At 41.4% G+C, this 27,701-nt stretch overlaps 1 protein-coding gene and 1 pseudogene across 2 annotated transcripts in view; both read right to left on the reverse strand.

Annotated features, from left to right (window-relative positions):
- MTR (5-methyltetrahydrofolate-homocysteine methyltransferase) overlaps positions 1 to 27,701 on the reverse strand; it is a 110,357-nt gene that overhangs the window by 24,105 nt on the left and 58,551 nt on the right. For both annotated transcript variants that reach the window (XM_089529855.1, XM_089529856.1), the window contains exons 19-24: positions 18,709 to 18,798; positions 13,224 to 13,376; positions 12,412 to 12,519; positions 3,953 to 4,053; positions 2,658 to 2,725; positions 1,723 to 1,843 (exon numbers count right to left, since the gene is read on the reverse strand). In XM_089529855.1, the coding sequence (XP_089385981.1) occupies positions 1,723 to 1,843; positions 2,658 to 2,725; positions 3,953 to 4,053; positions 12,412 to 12,519; positions 13,224 to 13,376; positions 18,709 to 18,798 (641 nt within the window). The remainder of the gene's footprint in view (positions 1 to 1,722; positions 1,844 to 2,657; positions 2,726 to 3,952; positions 4,054 to 12,411; positions 12,520 to 13,223; positions 13,377 to 18,708; positions 18,799 to 27,701) is intronic.
- On the reverse strand, positions 21,388 to 27,701 carry LOC149310842 (uncharacterized; annotated as a pseudogene).

Raw genomic sequence — 27,701 nt, forward strand, 5'->3', positions numbered from 1 at the left:
TAGAATCAAGGCTGCTGCCACATTGCTCAATTAATGCATTTTGACACTGCATTAACTACAAAGGCTCCACCCTATGGAATCCTGGATTTGTAGTTTGTTGTGGCACCAGAGTAAATGAAATATCTCACAAATATCTGACCATGAAAGCTAAATAGCTCATAGAACTACAACTATCTCACAAACAACAAATTTGTTATGTAACTTTCTTGTGGATAAATATGGCATTTACATTTAAGCAACATTTTTCTCAGTCAGCAACATAAACTGTTACACTAGTATAGCTAAGTATCTTCTGTGCTTCATGTTTAGATTTATAGCTGTTTCAAAATGGATACAGCGTTTCCTTCTTTTTTAATTTCCCTTCTCATTGGTCACCTATTGTAAAGTTAGAAAAAATTGCACTATATACATGTCATATTTATATATTTGGAGTGCTTACATATCACTTAATATACTATAATCTCTAATGTAGTTATACACCAAATATATAGCAATTTCCTCTGTTCTTTCCCCTTGGAAATAGGGCTTCAACTGAGACACTGTATTTTTGTACTTCGTAATTTCTGTACTTGTACTTTGTAATTGTGTGAACATCACCTTAAGTATGTGATGCTCTTAGCAGAAATATATCCAAATGGGTTTTAAAAAAATGTGCCAAGTAACCTGATGGGAATTCTAATATATTTCAGGACCTAAAATATATTTTAGCAGCTAAAAATATCCCCATTGTCCACAAGACTGTTGGTCAGTGTACAATGAAGGATATTCCACAATATTCAAGTACCCAGAGTTGGAAAATAGATGTTCCCATGAGAGAGAACATTTGTTTTGGGTAGCTGACAGAGAGATGTGTTATGAAATGATGGCATCAACCCATGCTCTCTGCTTTTATAAAGATCCAAATGACATTTTGCCAATCATGCATTGTTTTGGGATTTTGTCTTTCTTTTCTGCAATATTTTATTTTTTGAATTTTGTTTGTAGCAAAAGGTGAGCTTCTTTTTTTCTTTTAAAAAAACCCTGATAGATTTGGTCATTGTGTGGATTATGACTGAAGTGGGTGTGTTCAGTCCCTCACCACTGCCCTATTTTCAGAATGTTTCAGGGTTGGGGAACCTGCAGTCTGCAGACCAAGTATGGCCTGGTTTTGTGGCCTGGGAGTTCTCAAAAGTTAACACTTTGTGGCTGCAAACAGAGAAACGAAATTTGTTGTTGTATGCCTTAAAGTCAATGCAACTTATGGAGACACTAAGGTGGTCCTGTCATGGAGCTTTCCTGGCAACATTTCTTCAGAGAGGATTTGCCATTGCTCTCCTTGGAGACTGAGAGAGTGTGACTTGCCCAAGATCACCTAATGGGTTTTCATGACAGAGCAGGGATTCAAACCCCAGTGTCTTATAATCCTAGCCCACACTCTAATGGCTACACCATGCTGGCTTTTTATTTGCGTTGCTTCACTTCTTTATCTGTGTGAGCTGTTGATATTAATATTCTTTGAAATAGTATACTGTTTCTGTCTTTTGTCTGAGGAATGTTCATTTATTTATTATGGTCTTGTTTGATATGAGTTCTTTTGTTTGAGACCCTTCCCTGATGTATTGGTTAAGCATACAAAAGATTAAAAATTATATTGGAGAATGTATTTCTAGTCCACTGTGGAACAAAAACTTCCACATTTGCACTGATTCCAACCTTGGAAATAGCAGAAAGAATACAACTTACTTGGAAGTAGTTGCGCCTCCAATAAGCAAAGGAATCTTTATTCCTAGTCTCTCCATTTCCTTGGCCACAAAGATCATCTCATCCAAAGAAGGAGTGATGAGGCCCGACAGGCCAATAACATCTATTAAACATAGATAGCTTAAAAATATTTCTATCCTCAAGATATAAGACATTAGAAGAAGAAAAGCCAACCTGCTGCGCAATGAACTGAGGGCTTTGATCTAGATCTCTGACCCAGTACCCTCCCAGAGGTGCTGGACTATAATTTCCATAAACCTCAGACAGAACAGTTTGGGAAAGATGGATATAGATGTTTCCACCAAAATTACAAAGAAAATAGCATCACTCTAAACACTGGGATAATCAGTGAAATGACTATAAAGAGGATATAGGTATACATGTTCCAAGATGCCAGTACCAACACTGTTCATATTTCAATATCACGAAAGTATTTTTTAAATTCCTCCAGGCTTTTAGTATATATTTATATCATGTAATTTTGCTATAATTTGATTTTGATCTTGAACAAGTTTTGATCAACCACTATGGCAATCTTCATGAAGAGTGGTATATAGATCTCTTAAATAAAGAAGATACAATTGTAGATTGCACATTAGAGTGTTAAATGATTCAGTACACTTCTGCATTAAGATGCATTGAGGCATTGAAGAAAAATCCACATACACTAGTACTTAGCATCCAGCTCAAAAATAATTATCTGTTATTCAAACTCATATCATCCTTATTTTCTTGACAAGACCTATGGCATTTTAATCATTCTAATGTCAAAAAAATCTGATGCAGTACCACTTTATCTTTTGAAACCATTTCATTTTCTTGAGATCAGTCAGCATGAGCCTTCAAAGATGTGAGCTCAAGATCATAATGACAGTATCCTTTCTAAAATGAAGAATATGGATAGAACATCTTCCTACCTGCTTTGTTTTCAAGGGCAGCTCTAAGTATCTTGTCACATGGCGTCATGACTCCCAAATCGATAACCCTGGGAGGGAAATTGTACTTTGCTATTCATCATGCATATGTACTCATTTAAAACCAACTCAGCTATCTTGAAAAATAGTTACCTTCTTGTGGAGGTCCATGCAAACTGAATGTGGCTCATAACTCTCATGCACCAATATTTTATCTTTCAAACCAAATTGCCTGTATGACCTGTGTGGCATTTTCTGGCCCAAATAAGAGTTCCAATGTGACATTTGTAAACTGTGAGGTATACAAATGTCATACATCCACAGTTGCGTGTAAATCAACTGTGTTCCATTCAAAGCTATAAAATACAAGATGGAATACAAGTGAAATAATACAAGATAAAATAAAGGGCGATAAAGTCTAAAGCCCACGCAATGGAATAATTTTTTATTTCCCCTCAATGGCAGCAACCACATGAGCATCAGAGAATGTCACTTTTCCTATGCTCCATCATGCCTCGCTAAAAATCAGCATGGCACAGTATTTCCCCTCCAATACATTACATTGGATGCAAAAAAATTACCTGTGAAGCCAATATCAACAGATTTGTTGCAACGTGGCTGTTTTGTTTGTTTTCCATTTTGTAAATAATAAAAAAACAAAGCCTGTATGTGGCGAGTGGCTGACATTCAGGGACACTTTACGTGTGAGAGTGTCACAGAATGTCTACACTGTAGCTCTAGGTCAGTGATGGCGAACCTATGGAACGCGTGCCAGAGGTGGCACTAAGAGCCCTCTCTGTGGGCACATGTGTTGTCGCCCTAGCACAGAGTTTGCCAGAGTTTCTTACTAGAAAGCCAGAGGGACGTGGCACTTTGCAATAAATAAGTGGGGTCTGGGTTGCAGTTTGGGCACTCGGTCTGTAAAAGGTTCACCATCACTGCTCTAGGTCTATGTGGATTTTGCAATAAAGCATGTCTGAGGGACTCAAATGTCCTGTCCTGCTGCATTAATCCTCCCAGACAACTGAACTTGCAGATACCAGCTTTTCCTAATACCTCATTCTCTTCTGAAGGTCCTTCATTTTCTAATTGTTACCGCACTAGTTTCAGAATGTTCCTGACATACATCTGAACTTGACACCATGTCCAGGGAGGAAATACCCTAAGAAAAACAGCTGATTTGAATATTAGTCTGGAACTAGGAGAAGTTCAGAAAACTTTGTTCAAACTGCCCACTTGGAAGAGGAAATTCTCATATGCAAAACAATCATGTAAGGGAAAGGGTTTAGCCTTGTTACCTGAAATTATTGCAGCCCAAGACAACTCCCACAATATTCTTGCCAATATCATGGACATCCCCCTTCACAGTAGCTAACACAATGGTGCCATGGTAAGGGTCCTGCAAGAATTAAATTTTCAGTAAAGGTGATAATCTGAGCAAATTCCACTATATGAAAGAGACTGCAACATCTGTTATTTTCTGCAGGTAAAAGCAGAAGCAAATCTGTATGAAATAAGCAGATAGATATACTGTCTGATTTCAGTCATAATGTAAGCTACATTATGGGAGGGAAGATTATCGGCCAGTTTCGCTGCTGCCATTTTTGGGGAAGGTGATCGAGAGGGCGGTTGCAATCCAGCTTCAGTCGGTCTTGGATGAAACGGATTATCTGGACCCATTTCAAACTGGCTTTCGGGTGGGTTACGGGGTTGAGATGGCCATGGTCGCCTTGGTCGATGATCTCCGTCTGGGCATCGACAGGGGAAGCGTGTCCCTGTTGGTGCTCTTGGACATCTCAGAGGCTTTCGATACCATAGACCATGGTATCCTTCTGGAACGCCTGGCTGAGGTGGGAATCGGGGGCACTGCGCTCCAGTGGTTCCGGTCCTACCTCTCTGGGAGGTTCCAGATGGTGCAGCTGGGAGACGTGAGCTCCAATAAGAGGGCCCTCACAACTGGGGTCCCTCAAGGAGCCATTCTGTCTCCCATGCTATTTAACATTTACATGAAACCACTGGGAGAGATCATCCGGAGACATGGGGCGCGGGGTTATCAGTACGCTGATGACACCCAAATAGTCTTCTCTATGTCTCCGACTGATGCTGTGACCGAGGATGGCATCTCTCCTCTTGTGGCATGCCTGGAGTCAGTAATGGGCTGGATGAGGAAAAACCGACTCAGCCTGAATCCAGAGAAAACGGAGGTACTCGTGATAGGTTCCCCTGGTCCAGGAATGGCGGTGGTTCCACCTGTCCTGAACGGGATCACGCTTCCTGTGAAGGACTCCGTGCGCAGTCTGGGGGTGCTTCTTGATTCGTCGCTTCACCTTACATCTCAGGTGAACGCGACGGTCAGGAACACCTGTTATCAGCTTCGGCTTATTCGCCAGCTGCGCCCATACCTGGCCCAGAGGGACCTAGAAACGGTGGTACATGCTCTGGTAACCTCTAGATTGGATTTCTGCAACGCGCTCTACATGGGGCAACCCTTGTATCATACTCGGAAGCTACAGCTGGTACAGAATATGGCGGCCAGGCTGGTCACTAGTACCTCCAGGACCAGCCATATTACACCGGTGCTTAAAGACCTGCACTGGCTGCCTATTCGCTTCCTGGCACAGTACAAGGTGTTGGTGATTACCTATAAAGCCCTACATGGCTTGGGCCCAGGATACTTGAAGGACCGCCTCTCCCCATACATTCCGCCCCGCACCCTCAGAACTTCTGGGCAGCAATTACTTAGGGTTCCTGGGGCCAAACTCTCCTCTACAATGAGGAGGACGTATTCCATCGTTGCCCCGACCCTTTGGAACACGCTGCCCACAGAGCTCCGCTCGGCCACCTCCCTGGCTCAGTTTAGGAGGGATTTAAAGACCCTCCTATTTCGAACTGCATTCCCCGAGTAAAGTCCTAGATGGCCTCTCTCTCTTTGCTGACGGCAAGCTGGAGGGCTGACCGGGGGTTTTATGATTGTTTTAATTTTAATTTGTCTTACTGTATGTATTGTTTTATTATGCTGTTCACCGCCCTGATCAGTGGAAGGGCGGTATATAAATAAAGGTTTTTTTTTATTATTATTATTATTATTTAAGATGTCCCCAGCCTCCTAGAAACCCTCTGCCTGTTCCCTTCACTGCAAAGATTGAAAAGGAAGACAGATGGAGGAAGGTGAGGTGAAAAAAGGACTCAAAACACCTTCCCTTTCAGGAAGAAAGCTTGTTGGAAAAGCAGAAAGATTGTTAGGAATCCATTTCAGATGGCCTGGCTAGAAATTACAGTCGGCCCTCTGTTTCCACATATTCTGCACACAAAGATTCAACCATCCATGGCTTGAAAATATTCCCTCCCCCAAAAATTCCAAAAAGCAAATCTTAATTTGACATTTTATATAAAGGACATCATCTTACACCACTGAATATAATGGAACTTGAGCATCCATGGATTTTGATATCCATGGGAGGTCCTGGAACCAAATCCCAGAAGACACCAAGGGCCCACTATAATTTGAAGTAGTCTCTGGGTGGGTAACACCACACTACAGCAGGTAATAACACAAATAACATTATTACACATCTGTTATTAGATGTGGAATCTCCAAAAAAATTTGGCTGTAGCCATGCACCCAATGCAGCTATGTAATTATGGCACATTTCAAATTTTGTGAGAATGTGGCCACAGACACCCCCCCCCCCAAAAAAAAAAAAAAAAACCTTTGAGGGCTCTTAGTCCAATGCATAGTGTTTGCCTAAAAGTGGAAAACATGAAAGCAAATGATACCAGTCATAAAGCTTACTGGGTGATTTTCAGCCAACAACTTAAGAAATGAGAAAGTCTACAAAAAACACTAGAAAGTTTGTAGGGGGATCACTTCTTCCAAAGCCTTTTCACCAGAAAACATGAAAAAATTAGTTGTGGGATATTTTGTTTTGGAAATATGAACTTCAAATTCAATTTATAATAATCTTCTGAATAAACAATACCTTTAATTCATTGAACATACTCAAACCAGAATATGAATAATGCATTTTATGTTCCTAAAGTAACAGATTTTCAAACTGTAAAGGGTGTTAACACTGCATTTAAAAGAAAAATACAAACATTTCCATCTCCCCCCCCCCCCCAAAAAAAAAAATATGGAAAATTGATTCCCCCGCCAAGGACTTCAAATTTTCTGAAGGTTTTACATCTGTACAGCCACTCTCTCTCAACTTAAATGGATAAACCAACAGATAAAATGGAAAGGAAAAACCATACATTGATTCCCTTGAGTTCAGCAAACAAAGGGAGCATAAAGGCATACCCAAAGAAACGCAAAAGATCTAGACGCCAGCAAGTAAATCACTTTACACTTTGTACACTTTAAGATACTAGGAGTCGAATTCTGGGAAAACAGGGTTTGATCTCTGCTCAACCACAAAAACCCACTAGGTGACCTGGAGCATGCCATAATCTCTCTGTGAAAGAGGAAGGCAATAGAAAAGTTTCTCTGACTGAAGTATGCCAAGAAAACCTATAATAGGATCACCATATGTCAGAGTTTGTTTGAAAACACATGACAACAACAGTGTACTTTGTTAGCAAGTGTCAACAGCTTACCAGACCAAAACACTGACAAAGGAATTTATTAATTCACATATTTACTAGTAAATATATTCAACTATTACAGCTATAGAGTCCTACTTTTCTAATTATAGAGTTCAGATCTTATTTGAAAGATACTACTTGTAAAGGTAATGTCTTTCTGTAGCATTTGTCTGTCACCAATCATACATGTGGTACACACAAAATGACTGTTCTTAATAAAAGAGAAGTAGATTCTAACACCTTTGAAGATGGGTAAGCAAATATTTTGGCCCAAGAACTGTACATAGTGCCTGGAGGCAGTATGTAGGTGGAGCAGAATGGGAACTACACACGAATGTTCACGTGTCTACATATGTGCATGTAAAGATGAAAACACTTATGTGTTTCTGCAACCTGCCCATCTGCCAGGTATAGAAAGGAGGAACTTTAAAGTTCCTCCCCCCACCTGATGAGTTCTAGAGAGGAGATTCTTGGCTGCATTTAGATTGCTGGGGAATAGGGAGATGAATGCCCCTCTACCCCCAGCATTCCCCACTAAAATCAGTCTTTCCCCAACCCTGCTAGCAATTGAAGAAAAAGCTATCTTAGATGCATAATGATAGAATTCATGTCTCTATCACCATCCAGCCAACACATATTGAAACTTGCTGGAAATCACAATGTCAGCCATGTTGAAATCATTGTGAGGTGAAGGAAAACATTAGCACCGGAATAGCAAGCTTGTAGGCCAGGAATGCTGACCAGATCAGTTGGGCTCTGGAGAAAAGTAGGTGTACATCACCAGGCTCAACAGGAGAAACAATGTGCCACCAAAGGCCACAAGTGTGCTTTAGAACACTTCCTGCAAGGTATCTTTTCTACAGGTATGTTTCTCTACTGTCTTATTGAATATATACAATATGCATGTCACAGTATCAGTTGTTAAGCTTATAAATCAATTTCTTTGGGTAAATGTCCTCTGTGAAGTTCAAGCTGTATATGGTAGTGATGGCACAGTCATCAATGTAAACCTGTGTTTTTTTCCAACTGTACAGAAAGTAAAAGATAGGAACATCAGGTTTTTAAAAAATCAAGGAGATAGACACGTTAGCCTATTCTAGCAAAACAACAGCTTGTGCAGCTTTAAGACTAACAGATTTATTTACTGATTACAAACCACAAAAATTCATGCTAAAACAGGTTAGTCTTAAAAGGTGCTAGAAGACTCTTCACAGTTTTAAAAAAAACTAGACTGCATGGCTAGGGGAGACTAAATCTTTACTGTTCCATTAGATTAAAGTGCCAGGCACTTCTATCCCTAGGAAGCTCCCAAAATTATCAGAACCCAACTTGGGAATGGGGTGCATATGCTTGTGGGCATCCCTTTTGTTCTCCAAAGCAATACCATCACTCCTAGCTTTATCTACGATTGGGGCAAATCCAAGTTGAAAACAAATGGCTCTGCACCAGGATGTATAATTTGAGTCTACCACTCCATTCCCTTTAACATCTGGTAATCTTTTTATACAAATTAATCTGTGTTGCCTGAAAAGGATTGCATGTGGTATATTTATTAATCTCTTATGCCTTCCTAAAATGTAGTGATTCCAAGAATGATCGTCCAAAGCTATGTCAAATGACTGGGCTACCCAGCATCATCCTGCTCTATATTCATGAGTGCTGAAAGGCTCACACAGCTGGGGCAGAAAGAGATGTTCATTTAAATCAATCTAAAAGACATCAGTACCTATAGTGGGATAGTCGAAGAATGGCTACACACTTGATTGGTGAGGAAAAATCTAAGATAAAAAAGAAATGAGAAGTACTGAAGGAGAATGAAACACATCCAACCTCAAAGCAAGCTGCAATGTGGACCAGAACATGCATTAGATTTTATGATGCCTCCTACATAAAAACAAGGGGAGTTCAAGCATTAAATGAATTGGAGCACTCTAGTGCTGGGAACAGAACCAAACAGCTTTCTTTTTCAATCCTGGCACAAGCCTGCAAGTACAACCATTCACGCTAAAAAATAACAACCAGGTTTTTAAAAACATTTTGCTGATGTCTTGGCACTCCAAAGAAAATTCATGCCAACAGATATGTAACTTATTTTAAGACAAGCTACAAGCTACTCTCATTTTTAATAAACATATGTAGCAGTCCTTCTGTCCCTCCCCCTCTCTCCCCTTGTTCACTTGGAAGAGCAGTATCCACTTTACAGCACACATCAAGTATTAACAAAACATAATGCAGGGCTGACTTAATGTTGCACACATTCACAGACATTTTCTTCCTTTTGATAAGCATACATAAAAGAAATAATAAAATTCATAAGGTAAAATTTTATTATAGGCCTTTTTCTGTAGTCTTGTCTGCCTTAGCATATTTCACTCTCTTTCCGGATATCAAAAACAGCATAACATGCTCAATTTGATTTTAGAACTCATCCCAGTCTCAATTTAAACTACAAGAACAACTGCTGCTATTTCATTTTCATGCTTGTTAGGGACAAAAAAATTTTTTTTTAATGCAGCTACAGCATAGACCCTCAGGTTTTCTCCTGTCCTAGGATTCTTTCCAAAAAAGAGGAAATCAACATCCATTTAGTTATGCTTCCCTAAGCTGCAAGTATGTGGCTTATATAAAGCAGGAATCTTTCTGTTCCAGAAAGCATCCACATGTTGCTATCTCTACAACCTTGTCTTGAGGATTAGCCTCCAGGAGAACAAATTTTGCCAGTTTGAAACAAAAAAAAAAAAAAAAAAGGGGGGGGGGCTGTGCTGTAGGGATCCATTTAGTCCACATTTGGAAGTGAACCAATCTGATTTACATACTCCAACTAATGGGTAGATCAGGACAGCAGATGTTAATTCTAACATGACTTCTCCTTGTATGATAAATGGAAAAATACAAAATGTTTTCACCTTGCAACAAGACTACAAGACTCTTTTTGTCTGTCTTGAGGAGACTTTGCACATTTTCAAGAATTGGTTTTTGTTTTTGTTTTTTGAGGGGGGCATTTCTGTAAAATGTGTGAAATTGAACCATCTGGTTAACTATTGCCTTCCTGAACTAGGAAAACATGTAGCTCTGGTTGTCTCGTTTGTGACATTTACCCTGCCTTTTTGTGTTTGCTGTGTGCGCTTAACATCACAAAGGAAAAGGCACCAATTCTGTGCAAAATGAGAACACAACTGGAAAAATGCTTTGTGTTTCAGTCTGATATTGGAGAATACTCAACTAGCTGTGTCAGCATGACAGGATGGCCTGGCTCAATCAAAATCTCAGCAATGACTGGACAAGATACGAAAGCCAAGCTAGTTAACTCAGTAATTTTTGCTTAGTATTTATGGGGAAAAAGATGAGCTTAAATGTAAATATGGAATAATGTAAATATGGAATAAACTGTAAAGTTAACCTTTTTAAGGTGAGGAGAACTTTGATAGAAAGGAAAAGATAGTACAATGGAGAAAAACCAGGACTTTAAGGAAAAATGCAAGTAGTAGGAAGTACTCTTTTATGTTATATGTGTTTTAAAAATAATGTCAAGAGAGACGGTATATGTTTTCAAAGGATCAAGATAGAACAAGGCATGGATGATGGAAGATGGAAATTAATAAGAAAGTCTGTTATAATGAAGCCATGCGTAATAATGGAATTTAAAATTTGTAAATACATATGTAGTGATATGTGTTTGTTTATATGGATTTATATGTGTGTTTGTAGATGTATCAGTGTCATAATGTAAGTTGTTGAAAAGTCTATAAAAATTAATTTAAAAAAATCTCAGCAATGACAAGATTTTTCCATGTCAGTTACACTTTTCTGAATTTTGTGATGCAGTTTTGGGCCTAAAGAAGTACCATAAATACTCCTTAGATATACCTTCTCGGCATAAAGATGTACTGAAGGCACTCTCCTCTGCCTCCACTACTACTGGGAAAAACACATTATAGGGAGAGGCCTTCTTGGCTGTGGCACCTCACCTTGGCTAGCACTGAGACAGGTCCCTTTTTGGCTAGTTAAAATTTGGCTTTTTACCTCCAGACATTTCAGTCTTAGTTCTGATATACTTGATCATGGATTTTTATTGTGCTTCGTGACTTCTCTGTTTCCAAACTGTTCTTGTTTATTGTGTCACCCATTTTATGCTAAAATTCACATTTTGTACTTGTTTCATTTATTGTCTTTCACTATAAGACAATAAATGAAACAAGTACAAAATGTGAATTTTAGCATAAAATGGGTGTAAAATTTGTACACATATTCATCGACATTAAAGAAAACAACATATATAGATTAAGACAGAAAATAAGGAGTGATCTATGAAGGATCCACCCAGTTTGAACCACCCAGCCCAGGGTGCTGGTTGGCTTGGCAACTATGATATCAAACTACCCAAGGTGTTTTTCACCTTAAAACAACCTGTTTAATACCAGCCAGGGGCTCAGGGCTGATTCAGCCTGGCATCCTTCTGAGTTTAATAAAATAAGAATCAGCTTGTTGGAGGCAATTAGCTTACATACTGTAAACAGCTTAGGGAGTGCTTAAGTGCACAGATAAGTGATATAGAAACATACTTGCTATTGCTATTGTTTAGAACCTGGGCTATTTATGGCAATTTTAATATTTGATCAAATAAGGTAAAGGCAAAGGTAGTCCCTTGACATAAATGTCTAATCTTAACTGACTGAAAAGTAGTGCTCATCTCCGTTACTAAGCCGTAGAGCCAGCATTGTCCGAGGACTGCTCTGGTGGTCATGCGGCCAGCATGACTACACCATACACTGTTACCTTCCCACTGAGAAGTGGTACCTATTTATCTACTTGCATTTGTATGCTCTGAACAGCTAGGTTGGCAGAAGCTGGGACTAGAGACAGGAGCTCACTCCATCATGCAGTACTCAGGCCTCGAATTGCCAACCTTCCGATAATCAGAACTTAACCACTAATCCACCACATCCCTTTGATCAAATACATGGTTCTTAAAAACAAAGGGCCAGATCATGCATCAGACAGGTAATCATCATAAAATTTAGGCAGCCATACAGAGGGATAGAGCTCTGCAGCGCTGGTGAGCAGCACACTGAAGGATAATGTGGTGTTGACACTGCTGCAGTAACAACAGGAAAATAACTGGCAAACAAAAGTTCATTCAAGGCAACCAGGCATTGTAGAATTGCAAACTTACGTCTTCCTCTGTGCTATTGGACATGGCACGCATTTCCTCTCGCTCCTGCTCCATGAAAGGAATGAGATGCCCAACTGCCTTCTTCATAACTCGAGCAGATTTGATCACCTAAATAACCAGATGTAAAGAAAGAACTATTGCAGCCACTGAAATGTTTATTTGAGGGTACATCAAAAGAAAACACTCCCCTTTCCACAGGACAATCAGACATTTGGTAATCTATTTGAACTGAATATGAGAAGAGGAACATATGTCTTCTCTGTTGTCATTCTCCATGTCTAGAGAGTACAGATTTGAAAAGGAGATAAGCTCTCCACATAATTAGCAGTTCTGCCTTTTCAGGGTTCCCAGTAATAAAGAGAGCCTCCACATGTAGAATTAAGTCTCCTCATTAGACCTCTCCATGGGAAGAATGATGATGGGAGAGGAATGATGATGGACAAAGACAATAGCACAGCAGTAATGCACATGCTAGGTTCAATCTCTGGTATCTCCAGCCAAAAAGGGAGCAAGGAACAGATTATAAGAAAAAGACCTGAGATGCTGCAAAGTCACTGCCTATCACAGTAGTCAAGATTAGATTGACAATAGTCAGACCTGATGTAAGGTAAATGCTTATATCCCATTTATAGCTTCCTCAAACACTCATATCAGACTACAGTAAAGATTAGTGCCCTCAGTTGAAGAGACAACTGGTCTAGCCTGATATCAATGTTTATGTTATGTTAACTGTTCACTTATTCCCAAACACTAGAGAGGGTTTTTTGGTCTACAATTCCCAGGGCTCCTGCTATGCTTATTTATTTTCTTACCTGTGGAAGAAACATCTTTCCAGATCCAAAAAGATCACCAACAGTTTTCATGCCATTCATCAGAGGCCCCTCGATTATATGCAGCGGTCTGGAATATTTTTCTTTGTTTACTCTAGCTTCCTCTGTATCCTCAATCACATATTTTTCAATGCCCTACAAATAAGCCAAATCAAAATCAACCACAGTATATAAATAAAAAGCACGTCATAGTTATGTTAACATTAAGAAAACATTAATGTTCATATTATATATTAAAAAGTATATACCTGAAAAAAGTCATGAAGTGGTTGAGCAAAGGAAACTTTTCCTTCAAGTTACATCTATGGAAATGACTTGTACAGAGATCCACCAAGCAAATGAGAGACACATCTCAAGATACTAAAAAGATGGTTATTTTATTACTAAAAAATCCTTTCCAGTGTGATGTAATGGTGCGAGCACTGGACTATGACTCTGGAGATCAGGGTTTGATTGATCTGGTACAACATAAAAACTCACTGGCTGACCTTGGGCAAGTCACACTCTGTCAGCTTCAGAGGACAGCAATAGCAATCTCCCTCTGAAGAAACTTGCCAAGAAAACCCTCTGAAAGGGTAATCTTAAGGTTCACCATAAGACAAAAAATGACTTGGAGGCAACAACAAATACTCCCAAGGCCCTCTGTTTTCGCAGGAGATCCATTCCGCCCCCCCCCCCCAACGAAAATGGAGGCTCACGCATATTCAAGCACCATAGGCACACATGCCATTAAAAATAGCAGAGGTCACCCCTCCGCGGATATTCAAGGCTGTGGATCTCAGATCTGTGAATTAGGAGGGGCGACTGTATATAAAGCACATAAATACATTACAGTGGGCCCTTCCCTTACACGGGGGATCTGTTCCGCCCCCCCCCCCCCCCCGTGTAAGAGAAATATCGCATATGCTCAAGCACCATTGGAAACAATGGGGTTCATGCATGCGCCGCATGCACTACAGGAACACATGCCATTGTCTCTTCTAGCATGTGACTTCAGCATAAGCTGAAAGCCACATATGCCACGCCTGAGTATGGCACGGGCACTCTGTATATCATATCACATGAAATCATAGTTGCCTTGGTGCATTGCCTATAGAATCAAAGTTCAAAAATTTCTCAAAACGGAACTCTCAAACCATTTACTGGAGAAGTGAAAACATGTGAGTAAAGACTGAAATGCCTATTTGACAGTATACCAAAAGAAAATACCCCACTTTCCACAGGACAATCAGCGCCAGTCAGGCATTTGGTAATCTATTTTCCAAATAGCCTAATGGCACCAGATCCCATCTCAACTTGGAAGCTAAGCATGGTCAGATCAGTTAGATGGGAGATTGCCAATGAATACCAAGTGCTGTAAGATGTATTTCAGAGGTAAGAACTCAGAGTATTCTTTGTCTAACCCTATGAAATGCATAGGGTTGCCATAAATCGACAGGCAGATTGAAGGTACCTACACACATAAAGGCTGAAAGGTTTTTGTGAAATATCTTTTAAGCAAATGGTAGAAAAATAGGTAACAATCAACATATCAACTTTTTTCACTAATAAGATAACCATCTTTTGAGCATTTTGAGACATATCTCCAATTTCTTCTGTGGGTTTTATTGGATACTTCCCAGCCTTTGCACTCTGCAGCTTGTCCAGGGACCCAGCTTGAATTCTCAGCTGAACTAGAAGAATTCTGGTATATCTATTCCCTTTTAGACAACATGCTCAGCCAACATAGCCACACCCAACATGTGATGGTACACTGACGTATCTGAAAGGCCCCCCTTTGTTGGTAAAGGAACGATTAGATTTTTAATAGCAGGAAACAGCACAAACCACTTCCATGGAGATATATCACAGTCATATGCCCGCTGCCACCAACATCTTACTACCTATGGAACGTGTCTGGTTGAAGAGATAACTGTTCTAGCATGAGTGTCTCCATTATCTGTTTTCTTGTACCCACAGCTCAGAAAAGAGGGGGAGAGAATCCTTTGTACAGGCTGTAAGGAGAAGGAGAGAAGTCAAACCAGTTGACCCTTCAACCTAGAGCACTATTCTTGACAGTGTCCTGATATAAATATTTTAGGAATTAAGAATCTTGCTAGTCCCTAAAAGATACCAAATGTATCCATGTCATTTATCAGAGGCTTCTTGATGAGCTGGAGCTTCCCTCAACAAAAATATATAGGTTTTTGTGGAAATGGTGGGTGTAAGATGCCAGAACTCCCTTTTCCCAGCCCTTTAAAGTTAGCCTTTCTCACAACATATTCCATGATTGACTAGGTGCATCTCATTGACTTCATTCTGACCTAATTATGCAAATTACAAGGTAATTAAGTGTCCTTCTCCATCTTTATCCACACCACACACTGTATTTTAGCAAGTCAGGCTGTTTTTAATCGTAGATTATTTAATGGAATAATGGTATATTATTCTAGATATGTCCTTGGACCTGACTCTCTGCATTTATCTACTATGTTTACAGCTCAGTTTTCCTCCATAAAGGCCAGAGAGACATACATGGTGCTTATCTGTGTGGTAGGTCAACCTGAGGCAAAGTGACCAGCCATAGGTCATCCAGGGATTTTAATTTTCTTAGTGGGGTACTTGAATTCAGATCAGCTAACTTCCAGTCCAACACTTTTACCACTTCACCACACTGGCTCCCACTGCTATACAGGCTTATCTCACTAAATAAAACCTCTAACAAATAGGCTCCTTTTTATATCTGCCTAACCCTCATAGTCACCTCTTTATCTTCTGTTTAGCTGTACTTTTTAAACAGTAGCAGCACTAGGAGGATGGTGAAGGAGGGCTACAGTAACATAGACTATTGGTATCAGATTGCAGCAGTGTGTCTGCAGTTAAACTATGCAATAAACTTTGAGCTAGGAAAGAAAGGGATTCTACTGTAGTCAGTCCTATTGTTGTTGCATGGACAAATTCTATAACAGGGAAAATAAACAGCAGCTGCCTCCAGAATCCCTTACGGAGCTTGTGTGAAAAAACAAGAGAAAAGAGAGAAAATGGATAAGCCTACCCCTAACATGTTTTTTTTTAAAGCAGAGATCTATAAGTATGGTCAACAAAATGGAAAGCATAAGAAAAATGGAAACTGGTGAAATAAAAAAATTATCCTTGAATATACTTTCAGGAACTTTCAGGGGTCTCTTGGAGGTTCAAAATGTTTCTGTTTACTTATGCAAGCCTTACCTGACCTGGCTGTATTATTTCAAAATGTGTATATTGTTAGTTTTGAATAAAAACTTTGCTGAAACATACTAAAATGTTCTTCTTGTTTGTTTTTGTGTGTGTAGTATAGGGACCTATCTCTGTTTTTTCCTTGTTATTTCTGCCTCTGGTACCAAAGATTCTATTAAAAAAAGTAATGTTCAGGAACACATCTACTTCATTAACTGAGCTATGCCCGTATAGTCTTTTTCTGTGATTAAGCTTCTAATGTATGCACATTCAGATTGGACCCCATCCAAAGTTTTAGCTTTAAAAAAATTAATGTCAATGCATGCCATGCTTTAGAGTGGTGGAACAATCTTAAATATCAGTTGGTTTTGTTAGTTTTTACCATACAGCTCTGATTTTATCAAAACATCCAATCAGAAAAAAGAGAAAGGTAATTTTGGGACACTCCACCATGCTAATTATATAATTATACTGAAATCCATCTTCCAGTATCTTTCAAAACAAAGGAAGAAAAAAAGACAAAATCACTTTGACAGTTATTTTAGTAAAAGCTCTGTTGCTTTTAATCAAAGGGATTCACAAGGCTGCTAACAAATAAAAAGTAAAGTTACAATAAAAAACAACACACAGGGACACATATATTTTCAAAGCAGTAGTAAAAGGAATCAAAAATGGAATCTGGCAAAATCATCAGTGTATTCATAAGCAAAGTGCCTCAACCAATAAGGCTTCTTTACTTCTGAGAAGAGGCTTTGAGCAAATTAAAAAACCGAAATTCATCCTTCAAGTGTTTGAAACTCCTCTTCAAGCTAACAGCCCAAGATATACTCAGAACTATGAATCCCACATGAAAACAGTTAAGAGAAATAAATTTGGACATTTAATTTCAAACTAACATGAATCTTACATTACAAATGAGATGGCATGTACCCCATACAGACCCACTTCTAATATCATCTTGTTATTTTATAAGTTCTAGTGACAAATGAACTGTGGTCAATATAACCTTATAATAATATACTCTGCAGTTGACTTTAAGACAGCCTGATAAGTTATCCAGAATCATGGGGTTTGAAGTTACTAGATCGTCAAAGAATTATTTGCATATTTGCAGGTGAACTGATGTTTCACATTTCCTCACCTATGAATTATAAGGCTGTATGACTTGTAAAAAGAATCTGATGTTACAGTGTAGTAAGATGGAAGTAGAGACTGGGAGAGTTGGGAGGGCTAAGGAGGACCAGGTGGAAGAAATGAGGAAAGGAACCCAGGAGGAGGAGCCAAAGGAGGAGAGGGCGGGCCATCCAGAGAATATAAAGAAGGAGGAGACAGCTTGCGGGGGGAGAGGGAGAAGGCGCGGAAGAGGGGGACGCGGTGAGGCGGCCGAGTTAAGAGGAGAAAGGTGACTCAAAGTCCTCAAAGAGTGGGAAGGCCCGTCTCTCTGGTAGGTAGGGCCAGCCCTCGGAGGCCAGGCCCACATGAGACTGTTAGGTTGGTCGACCCCCGAGTAGAGGGAGACTTTACCTACCCAGGGGAAGGTGACTGGCGTCAGCGGGACCAAGGGAGTCTCGAAGGTGAATGGTGGGACCCGAAGGGAGGAGCCTGGGAACAAGGCCCAAGACCCCAAGACTGGGAAAAGGCAGATAGAGAAGCATTGGAGAAGCACGCGGGTGGAAGGCGAGGCGGGGAGAACACCCTGGACCAGGACGAAGAGACCGGTGGAGACTTGTCTCAGGTGGCTTGCTAAAAAGGGAACTTAGAGACACTTGTTTTCTTTGCCTGTTTGGTTGTTACCCTGTTTGTTGCCAATAAAGGCGTTATTGTTGCTGCAATTCAGTACTGGAGGAAAGTTTGTTTCCCACGTGGAAAGGAGTTCCACCCATTTTTCTCCCACCATGCAACCTGCTATGCCGGCCCCGCCCACATACAGGTCATATAATTCATTCAGAAATGGCTAATATTCACTCATCTGCATCCTGCCAAACTATAATGACTTATGACCATACTTGTGCCATTTGATATTTACTGTATGCCTCCTTTCATAACAAATCCTGGAAGATTGTGAAAAGTGGAGAAACACAGCCTGACAAGACTACAAAAACAACACCTTAGATAATTCTTCATTCAAGCAGTGCAAACAATTATATAATCTCCATTTCAAAATACTTTTTTGAGTGATTCAAAATGTTTGGTAATGATATGGACAAGAAAGCAGGATCTTTTAAAAAGAAATCATACTTTTGGCTTTGATAAAGAAAGAAAAAAAGTTCACCTTGACAAGGGCATACTCCAATCTTTCTTCTACGGAGCCATTTCTCCATTCATCAGTCTGCACCACTTTCTTTCCTCCTTGAGCATGGGTCTGAATTGAGATTAAGAGAGTTAAAAACTTGGAAAGTTCAGGATTTTCATTTAAAAAAAAATACAATTAAGAGATCTTTAGCACAAGACTATAATTCTTATCTTTTCCACACCCACTTGGGCATCAAGTTGATAATAGTTCGTTCAAACCAGTGGTTATTAAACTGTGGGCTTCCAGGTGCTCTAGACTTCAGCTCTTAGAGGAGTCTTAACCATCAACCATGCTGTTGGAGGTTTCTGGGATTGAAGTCCAAACCATCTGGACAACCAAAGTTTGAAAACCACTGGTTGAGACTACTGCTTGGCATTCCTTAACAGGTATTACTGTAAAATAGGAAAACATGGGGGTGTATTTCTTCACTTTCTTTTCTGAGTCCATCTAAGCGATTCCCCCACCCCTTATAGAGTGTAGGATGACCCCCCATAGGTTGCAAAGCTGAACATGCTACAAAAATCATGTCCAACTCATTGGCATTCTAAGCTCCCCAACCCTGCTAGTAGCATTATTGACAGTGCCTTCTACTTTACATTCTCCCTTACCAGATAAAGATACAGACCAGGATTTTTGAACCATGGTCCCCTGGCAAGAAGTCACTAGGGGATCCATGAGAATCAGTAATTGGAACAAAATTAACCTTTTTAAAGCTGTAGATATAATAATTTTTATGAAAATTATTTCAAGGGTTCCTTCAGGGTAAAAAGGTTGAAAAAGGCTTATCTAGACCATTGCTTACTAAACCATACACAATCCAACTATCGCATCATTTGAAACCGTAAACATGAGAATGCCAAATCCAATCCAGGAAGCAAGCAAATGCTGAGGGAGAAACAAAACCTTAACTCTGGTACAGCGAGCTATTGGTAGTAAAGACACAGATACTAAACCCATGTTTCTTTGGCTACTTTGCACAGCACATTCCTATATGAAGTCCAATATGAGCTTTTAGTGCCACAGATTATATTCTGCTCATTTCAAACTCAGGAAAGCATTACTGAGTTGATATTTACCTGGACACCACTTGCTATGTAGTTAATTATATATATGGTTGGTTGGATAGAAAGATACATGGATGCAGGGACATGTGCAGGGGATTGGAACACACCTGGTAACACTGCAGAAGTGGGTGTTACCTGGTGGGGCTCCCTGAGGAAATAAACAGTGATGGTGGCAGAAACATGAAGGCCTGAGACCTCCAGCCCACCATTCCAACTGCTGCTCATCTCTTCAGGGCCAACAGCCTCCTGAGGAATGAGCCACAATGGCAGCAGGAATGTGAAGGCCTGAGTCCCCCACCTAGGGCTGCCATAATTGTCCACTTTTACCAGGGACAAAATGTAGGACAAATTCAAGACCAAACTGTAGGGCAACTGCAGGACAAAACTCAGCTCAAAATGTAGGACATTTAAGGTCCACCATTTTTCTTCAATGTCCTACATTTTGGGCTGAGTTTTGTCCTGCAGTTGTCCTACAGTTTGGTCTTGAATTTGTTCCACATTTTGTCCCTGGTAAAAGTGGACAATTATGGCAACCCTACCCCCACCCCCTATCACCACTGCCATTATTTCTTTAGGATCTATGGTTCCATGAGGTAATGAGTGATGGTGGCAGCAGATACATGGCAAGCTGAATCCTCCGTCACCCACGGCAACTTCTTGTCTCTTCAAGGCACTGCAGCCTCCTGAGTAAATAAGCAGCAGTAGTAGCAGCAGCAGCAAGAATGTGGAGAACTGAACCCTCCATCCCCTCTGCTGCTATCATCTCTCTGGGGTGCCACAGCCCCCCAAGGAGATGAGTGGCAGGAGGAACAGATTCGTCATTTTTTAACACACACACACAACCATTTTGTTGGGTGAGTGTTAAAAAAAAACCTCAAACTGCAACAAGTATAAAACATGCCAGGTATGTCACTGCATGGATAAGGAAGTATATGTTTTTGCACCAATGTTTTCTGGACTGGTGTCAGCCATGCCACTCTCCATATGCTCTCCGGTAGCACACATGCTCTCTGGCAGTATTCATGTTATACACAGAAGCTTTTCTACACATTGAAAAGAAAAGGCTGCCAACTGTTTCCAAAAGGCCTTAACAGCTAAAAGAGGAAAGGCATTTAATCATAAATGTTCTACAGATAGGAAAAGACATACTGAAAGGAATGAACCATCAGATTTTTATTTCTGGGAATTTAATTTAAATTTATCCCTGGCTAGGCAAAGAGCACTTCTTTTTATGAACCTAACAAATTAACTTGGCTTCAGTACAGTTCTCGTTGGTATTAGTTTATGTTCTGTCACGTAACAGATCACTAATGAATCAAAACCTTCACTGAACCAGAATACTTCATCAGCTTAAGCCAACATCCTATCCTCTTTCACTCATTTGGGTAACCTCCCCTACCTGTCTGCCCTACATGATATATTATTTAAAATCTTCAATTCTTTCATGGATGTCAATTGGTCTAAGGGATAGGTTTCTAGGCATGTACCAAGGATCTCTGGATTGTAAACCAGATTACTCCAGTAAATGGTATCTTTAGGCAAGGAACTCTTCGCCCTCAGTATTCTGCTTATATATGGAGAACAGAACCCAACCTCACAGCTCCTAAGGAGGTACAGACATATAGTGCACATTAAAGATGCACTATAAATGAAGAGTGTCCATAGTACTATTTTTTGTTGTTAACTGCCATCAGAACAACTTCAACTTATGGCAGCCCTATGAGTGAGAACCCTCCAAAACACCCTATCAGTAACAGTCCAGTCCAGGTCCTGCAAACTCAGGGCTGTGTCCTCCTTCAAGTGAGCTTCCACCTGTAGTTTGTTTGTTTGTTTGTTTGTTTGTTGATATCCTGCTCTTTTCCCAGGACTGGGACTCAGAGCGGCTTCACAGCAATTAAAAAACAAACAAACAAACAAAAAGTACAATTAAAACATTTTAAAAATAAATAGATAAATGGCATGCATTAAACAGAATGATTAAACTAGTCCAACATTCCTGCCTGTTCATATAGTGATTCCTTAAATGCCTGTTTGAACAGGTAGGTCTTCACCTGCCGTCGGAAAGCCATCAAGGAGGGAGCTGTTCTTATCTTCCTGGGCAGGGAGTTCCAGAGTCTAGGGGCAGCCGCTGAGAAGGCCCTCTCTCATGTCCCCATCAAACGTGTTTGTGAAGGTGTTGGGATGGAGAGAAGAGCTTCTCCAGAGGATCTCAGAGTCCGGGCAGGTTCATACCAGGAGAAACGGTCTGCCAAATAATATGGACCTGAGTCATGTATTGACTTTGTAGGATATAACCAGTACCTTGAATTGTGCCCAGGAACAAACTGGCAGCCAATGAAGCTGTTTGAACAGGGGAGTTGTATGGGCTCTGTAATCGGCGCCTGTTAACAGCCTGGCAGCAGCTCTTTGAACCAGTTGAATTTTCCAAACACTTTTCAAAGGCAGTCCTATGTAGAGCCCATTACAGTAGACCAAACAGGATGTAACCAAGGCATGTACCACCGTAGCCAGATCTGGCTTCTCAAGGAACGGGCGCAGTTGGCGCACAAGTTTTAAATGTGCGAAAGCACTCCTGGTCACAGCAGAGACCTGGGCCTCCAAGTTTAAAGCTGAGTCCAAGATTACCCCCAAACTGTGAACCTGTGTCTTCAGGCGAGTGTGACCCCATCTAACACAGGCTGGATCCCTATTCCCTGATCTGCCTTCCGACTGACCAGGAGAACCTCTGTCTTGTCTGGATTAAGTTTCAACTTGTTTGCTCTCATCCAGTCCATTACTGAAGACAGGCACTGGTTTAGAACCAGGACTGCCTCCTTGGATTGAGGTGGGAAGGAGTAGTAGAGTTGAGTGTCATCTGCATATTGATGACATTGCACCCCAAAATTCCGGACAACCTCTCCCAGCAGTTTCATGTATATGTTAAACAGCATAGGGGACAACACAGAACCTTGAGAGACCCCACAGGTCAATGGCCAAGGGGTCGAACAGGAGTCCCCCAGTACCACCTTCTGAGTTCGCCCCTCCAGGAAGGAACGGAGCCACTGTAGAACAGTACCTCCAAGCCCCATCCCAGAGAGGCGGTCTAGAAGGATACCATGATCGATGGTATCAAAAGCTGCTGTGAGGTCCAGAAGAACTAACAGGGACACACTCCCTCTGTCCAGTTCCCTGCGTAGGTCATCCACCAAGGTGATCAAGGCTGTCTCTGTTCCATAGCCAGGTCTGAAACCAGACTGAAATGGATCTAGATAATCTGTTTCATCCAGAAACCCCTGGAGTTGGGAAGCCACCACATGTTCTAGAACCTTGACCAGAAATGGTAAGTTAGACACTGGCCGATAGTTATTCATTATTGTGGGATCCAATGATGACTTTTTTAACAGAGGCCTCACAACAGCCTCCTTTAGGAAGAATGGAATTCTGCCTTGTTGTAGGGAGGCATTGATTACTTCCTTTACCCAGTCAGTCAGTCCCCCTCTGGCCTGTTTAATAAGCCAAGAAGGACAAGGGTCCAAGACACATGTGGTAGCTCTTATCTTTCCAAGGATTCTGTCCACATCATCAGGCTGCACAAGTTGAAAAGTATCCATTAACAGTGGACCGGTAGGAGCCAAGGTAGCATCCACTGACATTGTATTAATTGTAGCATCCAATTTGGACCGAGCTGAGTGATTTTATCTGCAAAATGCTAAGCAAATTCTTCACAGCGAGCCTTTGAGTGGTCTGCATTTTCTACTTGAGGTTGAGTATGTAAAAGACCCTTGACCACTCAGAACAGCTCTGCTGACCGGCTCCTTGCAGATGCAATGCTGGTAGCAAAAAATAATTTCTTTGCTGCCCGCATTGCCACAGAGTAGGCTTTCAAATAGGATCTGGCTCATATTCGATCAGATTCACTCCGAGTCTTTCGCCAACGTCGCTCTAGTCTCCTTCTCATTCACTTCATCAACATCAAATCCCTAGAGAACCAGGGGGCTGGTTTGGCTCCACTCTGTGAGAGGGGATGCTCAGCAGCGATTGTGTCCACCACTCTGGCCATTTCCCCATTCCAAAGGCTGGCTAGGGCTTCAACAGAATCGCCTGCCAAGGTGACAGGAAACTCCCCAAGAGCCCTCAGGAATCCATCTGGATCCATCAGCCTCCTGGGGGGGACCATCCTAATCGGTCCCCTACCCCTGCAGAGGTTCTGAGTCCCAGTAAGTCTAAACCTGACCAGATAATGATCTGTCCATGATAATGAAACTGTGGAGAGTTCCACCACACCAAGATCATCATCATCCCACCCAGCACAAAAAACAAGGTCCAGAGTGTGCCCAGCAGCATGAGTAGGGTCAGATACTACTTGGGATAGACCCATGGTTGTCATGGAGTCCATGAAGTCCTGAGCCACTCCTGAAAGGGAAGTCCCAGCATGGATGTTGAAGTCCCCTAGCACTAATAGACGTGGAGATTCCAATACCAACCCCGAGACCACTCCGGTCAGTTCAGGAAGGGAGACTGTTGTGCAGCGGGGTGGGCAGTACACCAACAGAATCCCTGTTCTGTCTCGGCTACCCAATTTTAAATAAACACATTCAAAACCCGTAGATTGTGTCAGGAGGCATCTGGTCAGGGGGATGGAATCACGATATACAACTGCAACTCCACCTCCTCACCCTCCAGATCTTGCCTGATGTTGCACAGAGAAACCAGATGGGCAAAGCTGAGATAGATTAACTCCTCCATCCTCATCTAACCAGGTCTCTGTTATACATGCCAGGTCAGCTTGTTCTTCCAAGATCAGGTCCTGAATGGCAGCTGTTTTACCATTCACTGACCTGGCATTGAGCAGCAGTAGCTTCAACCCAGGGAGACTGTCATCAAGGCTATACATACTATTTAGACTGGGAGACACCTTGGGGACCACAAGCACCCTCTTGAGCTCCTCTCTTCCTTGGTGTTTTAATTGTCTCCTCTCTCCGTATCTACCTCTGCCTTGAATGACTCCAATGGCTGCTCCCTGACTCTGTATATCCCTTCCTCCCTCAGGAAAAAACATGCTTCCTGTTGAAGTGACAGGAACAGGAAAAGAAAAACAAACAAAAAGGACAGGTAGCAAAATAAATCGGGATGTGGTCTGGTGAGTCTCCTGTAGAAGTCCCAGCCTTATACCTCAGGTAGGCAAGGCAACTGTGCTGGATGAAACAGTGCCTGCTGAGTCAAGGCCCAGTCCTGAAAGAGCTCAGTCCAGAAAGGGAAGCAGAGGTCCAGGCAGCAGGAACAGAAGCTTCTTCTCCCAAAAGCCTCCAGATAGAACCTGTGGGCCTCTGTCTCTTCCCAGATGTTGTCTCCTTCCCAGATGTTATCAGGGAAGGCTTGCTCTTCTCTCTGTGTGTTACCACAAGGTATGAGGGATCTAATATAGATGTTGCTGGACAGGGAAGCGTCCCTGGAGAGAAGTGGCAGTTGGTTTCAGTGCCTCTTAGTCCCTTGGGGCTCAGATGTTGGCGTGTTCTCCCTCTTACTGGCTCTTCTCTCCCTCAGAGTCCACAACAGTGGCAGTTGGAAGGGAGGGAGGTTGCCTCACCAGCAGCTGGGACCAGCAAGATGGCTCTTCTCTCCCTCAGAGTCCACAGCAGTCTAGTTTGACATCCTTCTTTTCCTATTACCTCCCAATTTACCAAACATTATAATCTTTTCTAATAAATATTGGATTAGAAAAGAGAAGTCCTTGTTGATATGCAAATGGACTTTAAACTTCCTGGACTTTGCCCAATTGATGCATGGCTAGAAGAGGAAGGGCCACGCTGTTAAAAATACTCTTCCCATACCATTGTACTAAACAGAAACAACGAAGTGCAGGCATCTTACTAACATCTCTAATTTTTCTCCTGTTTAATATGTAACATCTTGCCTGATAAAGAAGCCAGTGGAGCTTTGAAAGCTTGCAATATTGTGCATTTCGGTTGGCCATTTCGGTTGGCCAAAAAAGGTATCACTATTTGGTGGATTTGTGTACTTTCTGTTAATGTAAACTGCAATTCATGGTGCAAGGACTATGCTACTGAAAACTGCTTTCTGTATTTTGAGTCTTGTTTCTTCTAGGTGTGCATGTATGCATATCCTGGTAACAGGGTCACTGCATACAAAAATCTATATCAACTCTTCTGGACTATAAGTTTAGGATTCTAGACTATCTTCCTGCTAGCAGGCTGGGACTTCATAATTGCCTTTCACTGTAAACACAGCCCTGTAAAATCTGAGGTGTTTTTCCACTGAACAAGCAGGGTTTTATCCAGGGAATATAGTCGTTGTTTTATCCTTCCATTGAGAGTTTCTAAGCAAGAAAAAAGGCAAGGAGAATGCATTTAAAGTTAACATAAGCTTGTTCTTGCCTTGGGGGCAAATTCTCATATACCAAGTTACAGGTTATTACAACTATACACATGTTCAGCGGTATCGCACAGTAGAATCTTTTTGAGACTAAACCATTTCAGAATTATCTGAGGCAAAATTCACGGTCAAATGTTCCCCTAGTTCAGTGATGGAGAACCTATGGCACGCGTGCCAGAGATGGCACTCAGAGCCCTCTCTGTGGGCACACGCACCATCGTCCCAACACAGACTTCACTAGAGTTTGTCATTAGAAATCCAGAGGGACGTGGCACTTTGCAATAAATAAGTGGGTTTTGGGTTGCAGTTTGGGCACTCGGTCTCTAAAAGGTTCACCACCACTGCCCTAGTTTAAAAAATAAATTTCCTGCCTATGGTTCGCTTGTCAGAAAGCTGAAATCTAGGCCAGTCTTCTTTTTCTTTTAGTTTTCTAAGTACAGGCCAATCTCTCTCTCTCTGTGTCTCTCTGTGTGCGTGTGTGTGTGTGCTGTTTGCCTTCAAGTCATTTCTGATTTATGGCAACCCTAAAGCAAATCTATCACAGGGTTATCCTGAAGTTTCTTCAGAGGAAGTTTGCCATTGCTATCCTCTGAGAGTGAGACTATGACTTCCACAAGGTGACTCAGTGGATTTTCATGGCCAAGTGAGGATCCAAACCTTGCTCTCCAGAGTCACAGCCCAACACTCAAACCACTACACCACACTGGCTCTCAGAGTAAAAATATTCAGTCATATAACTATCACTGCCTCTCTACCACCATCAAACACATCCATTATTATTATTATTATTATTATTATTATTATTAACCTTTATTTATATAGCGCTGTAAATTTACTCTTGTAGAAAAGCTAAAGCACATGCTTTTTTCTCAACATATTGGTAGGTTTTAATCTTCTCACATGCAATGTAAATGAGAATGTCTAGAGAGAGATTAGAGAGATGTATAGACCTAAAGGAACAGATCCCATCTGATCTTGGAAGCTAAACAAAGTCAATCCCAATTAGTACCTGGATGAGTAAATGGCAACAAATACCAGATGCTGTGGGCTGCATTTCAGAGGAAAAACTGGCAAAATCACTCCGGGTTGCACTCTGGGTGTGCTGACCCCTGCGACTTGCCCAAACATGGGAAACTCGACAGCATAATTTGTGGTAGTGATATGGCTGGTACCGTTGAGATCCACACCAACGCCAAGGAGATTGGAATGATCTAGAAGACATGCCATGTTTCTTGGCACGGCCTTCATCCGATACCAAAAGTTCAACCTCTCCTCCGTCTCTTTGTTGAAGAGTCCGGAATCATTGAAGGGCATGTCCTCAATTGCAGACCGAGCATGGGGGTTGAAGCTGGAGTAACGCATCCAAGCATGCCTTCTGAGGGCCACCAAACCCAACAGGACCTTGGAGGCACAATCAGTGGAGTGGAGTGCATGAGCCTCATCGCGGAGAGCCATAGCCAACTTTTTCTTATCATCCAGCATCTCATTTAGGAGTGGCTCCACACGCTCCATGAGGTGCTGGACATAAACTCCCAT

Source organism: Sceloporus occidentalis, unplaced genomic scaffold, assembly GCF_023333645.1.
Source record: "Sceloporus occidentalis isolate IW3139 unplaced genomic scaffold, rSceOcc1.0.p SCAF_6, whole genome shotgun sequence".
In the NCBI taxonomy this organism is placed as follows: Eukaryota; Metazoa; Chordata; class Lepidosauria; order Squamata; family Phrynosomatidae; genus Sceloporus; species Sceloporus occidentalis.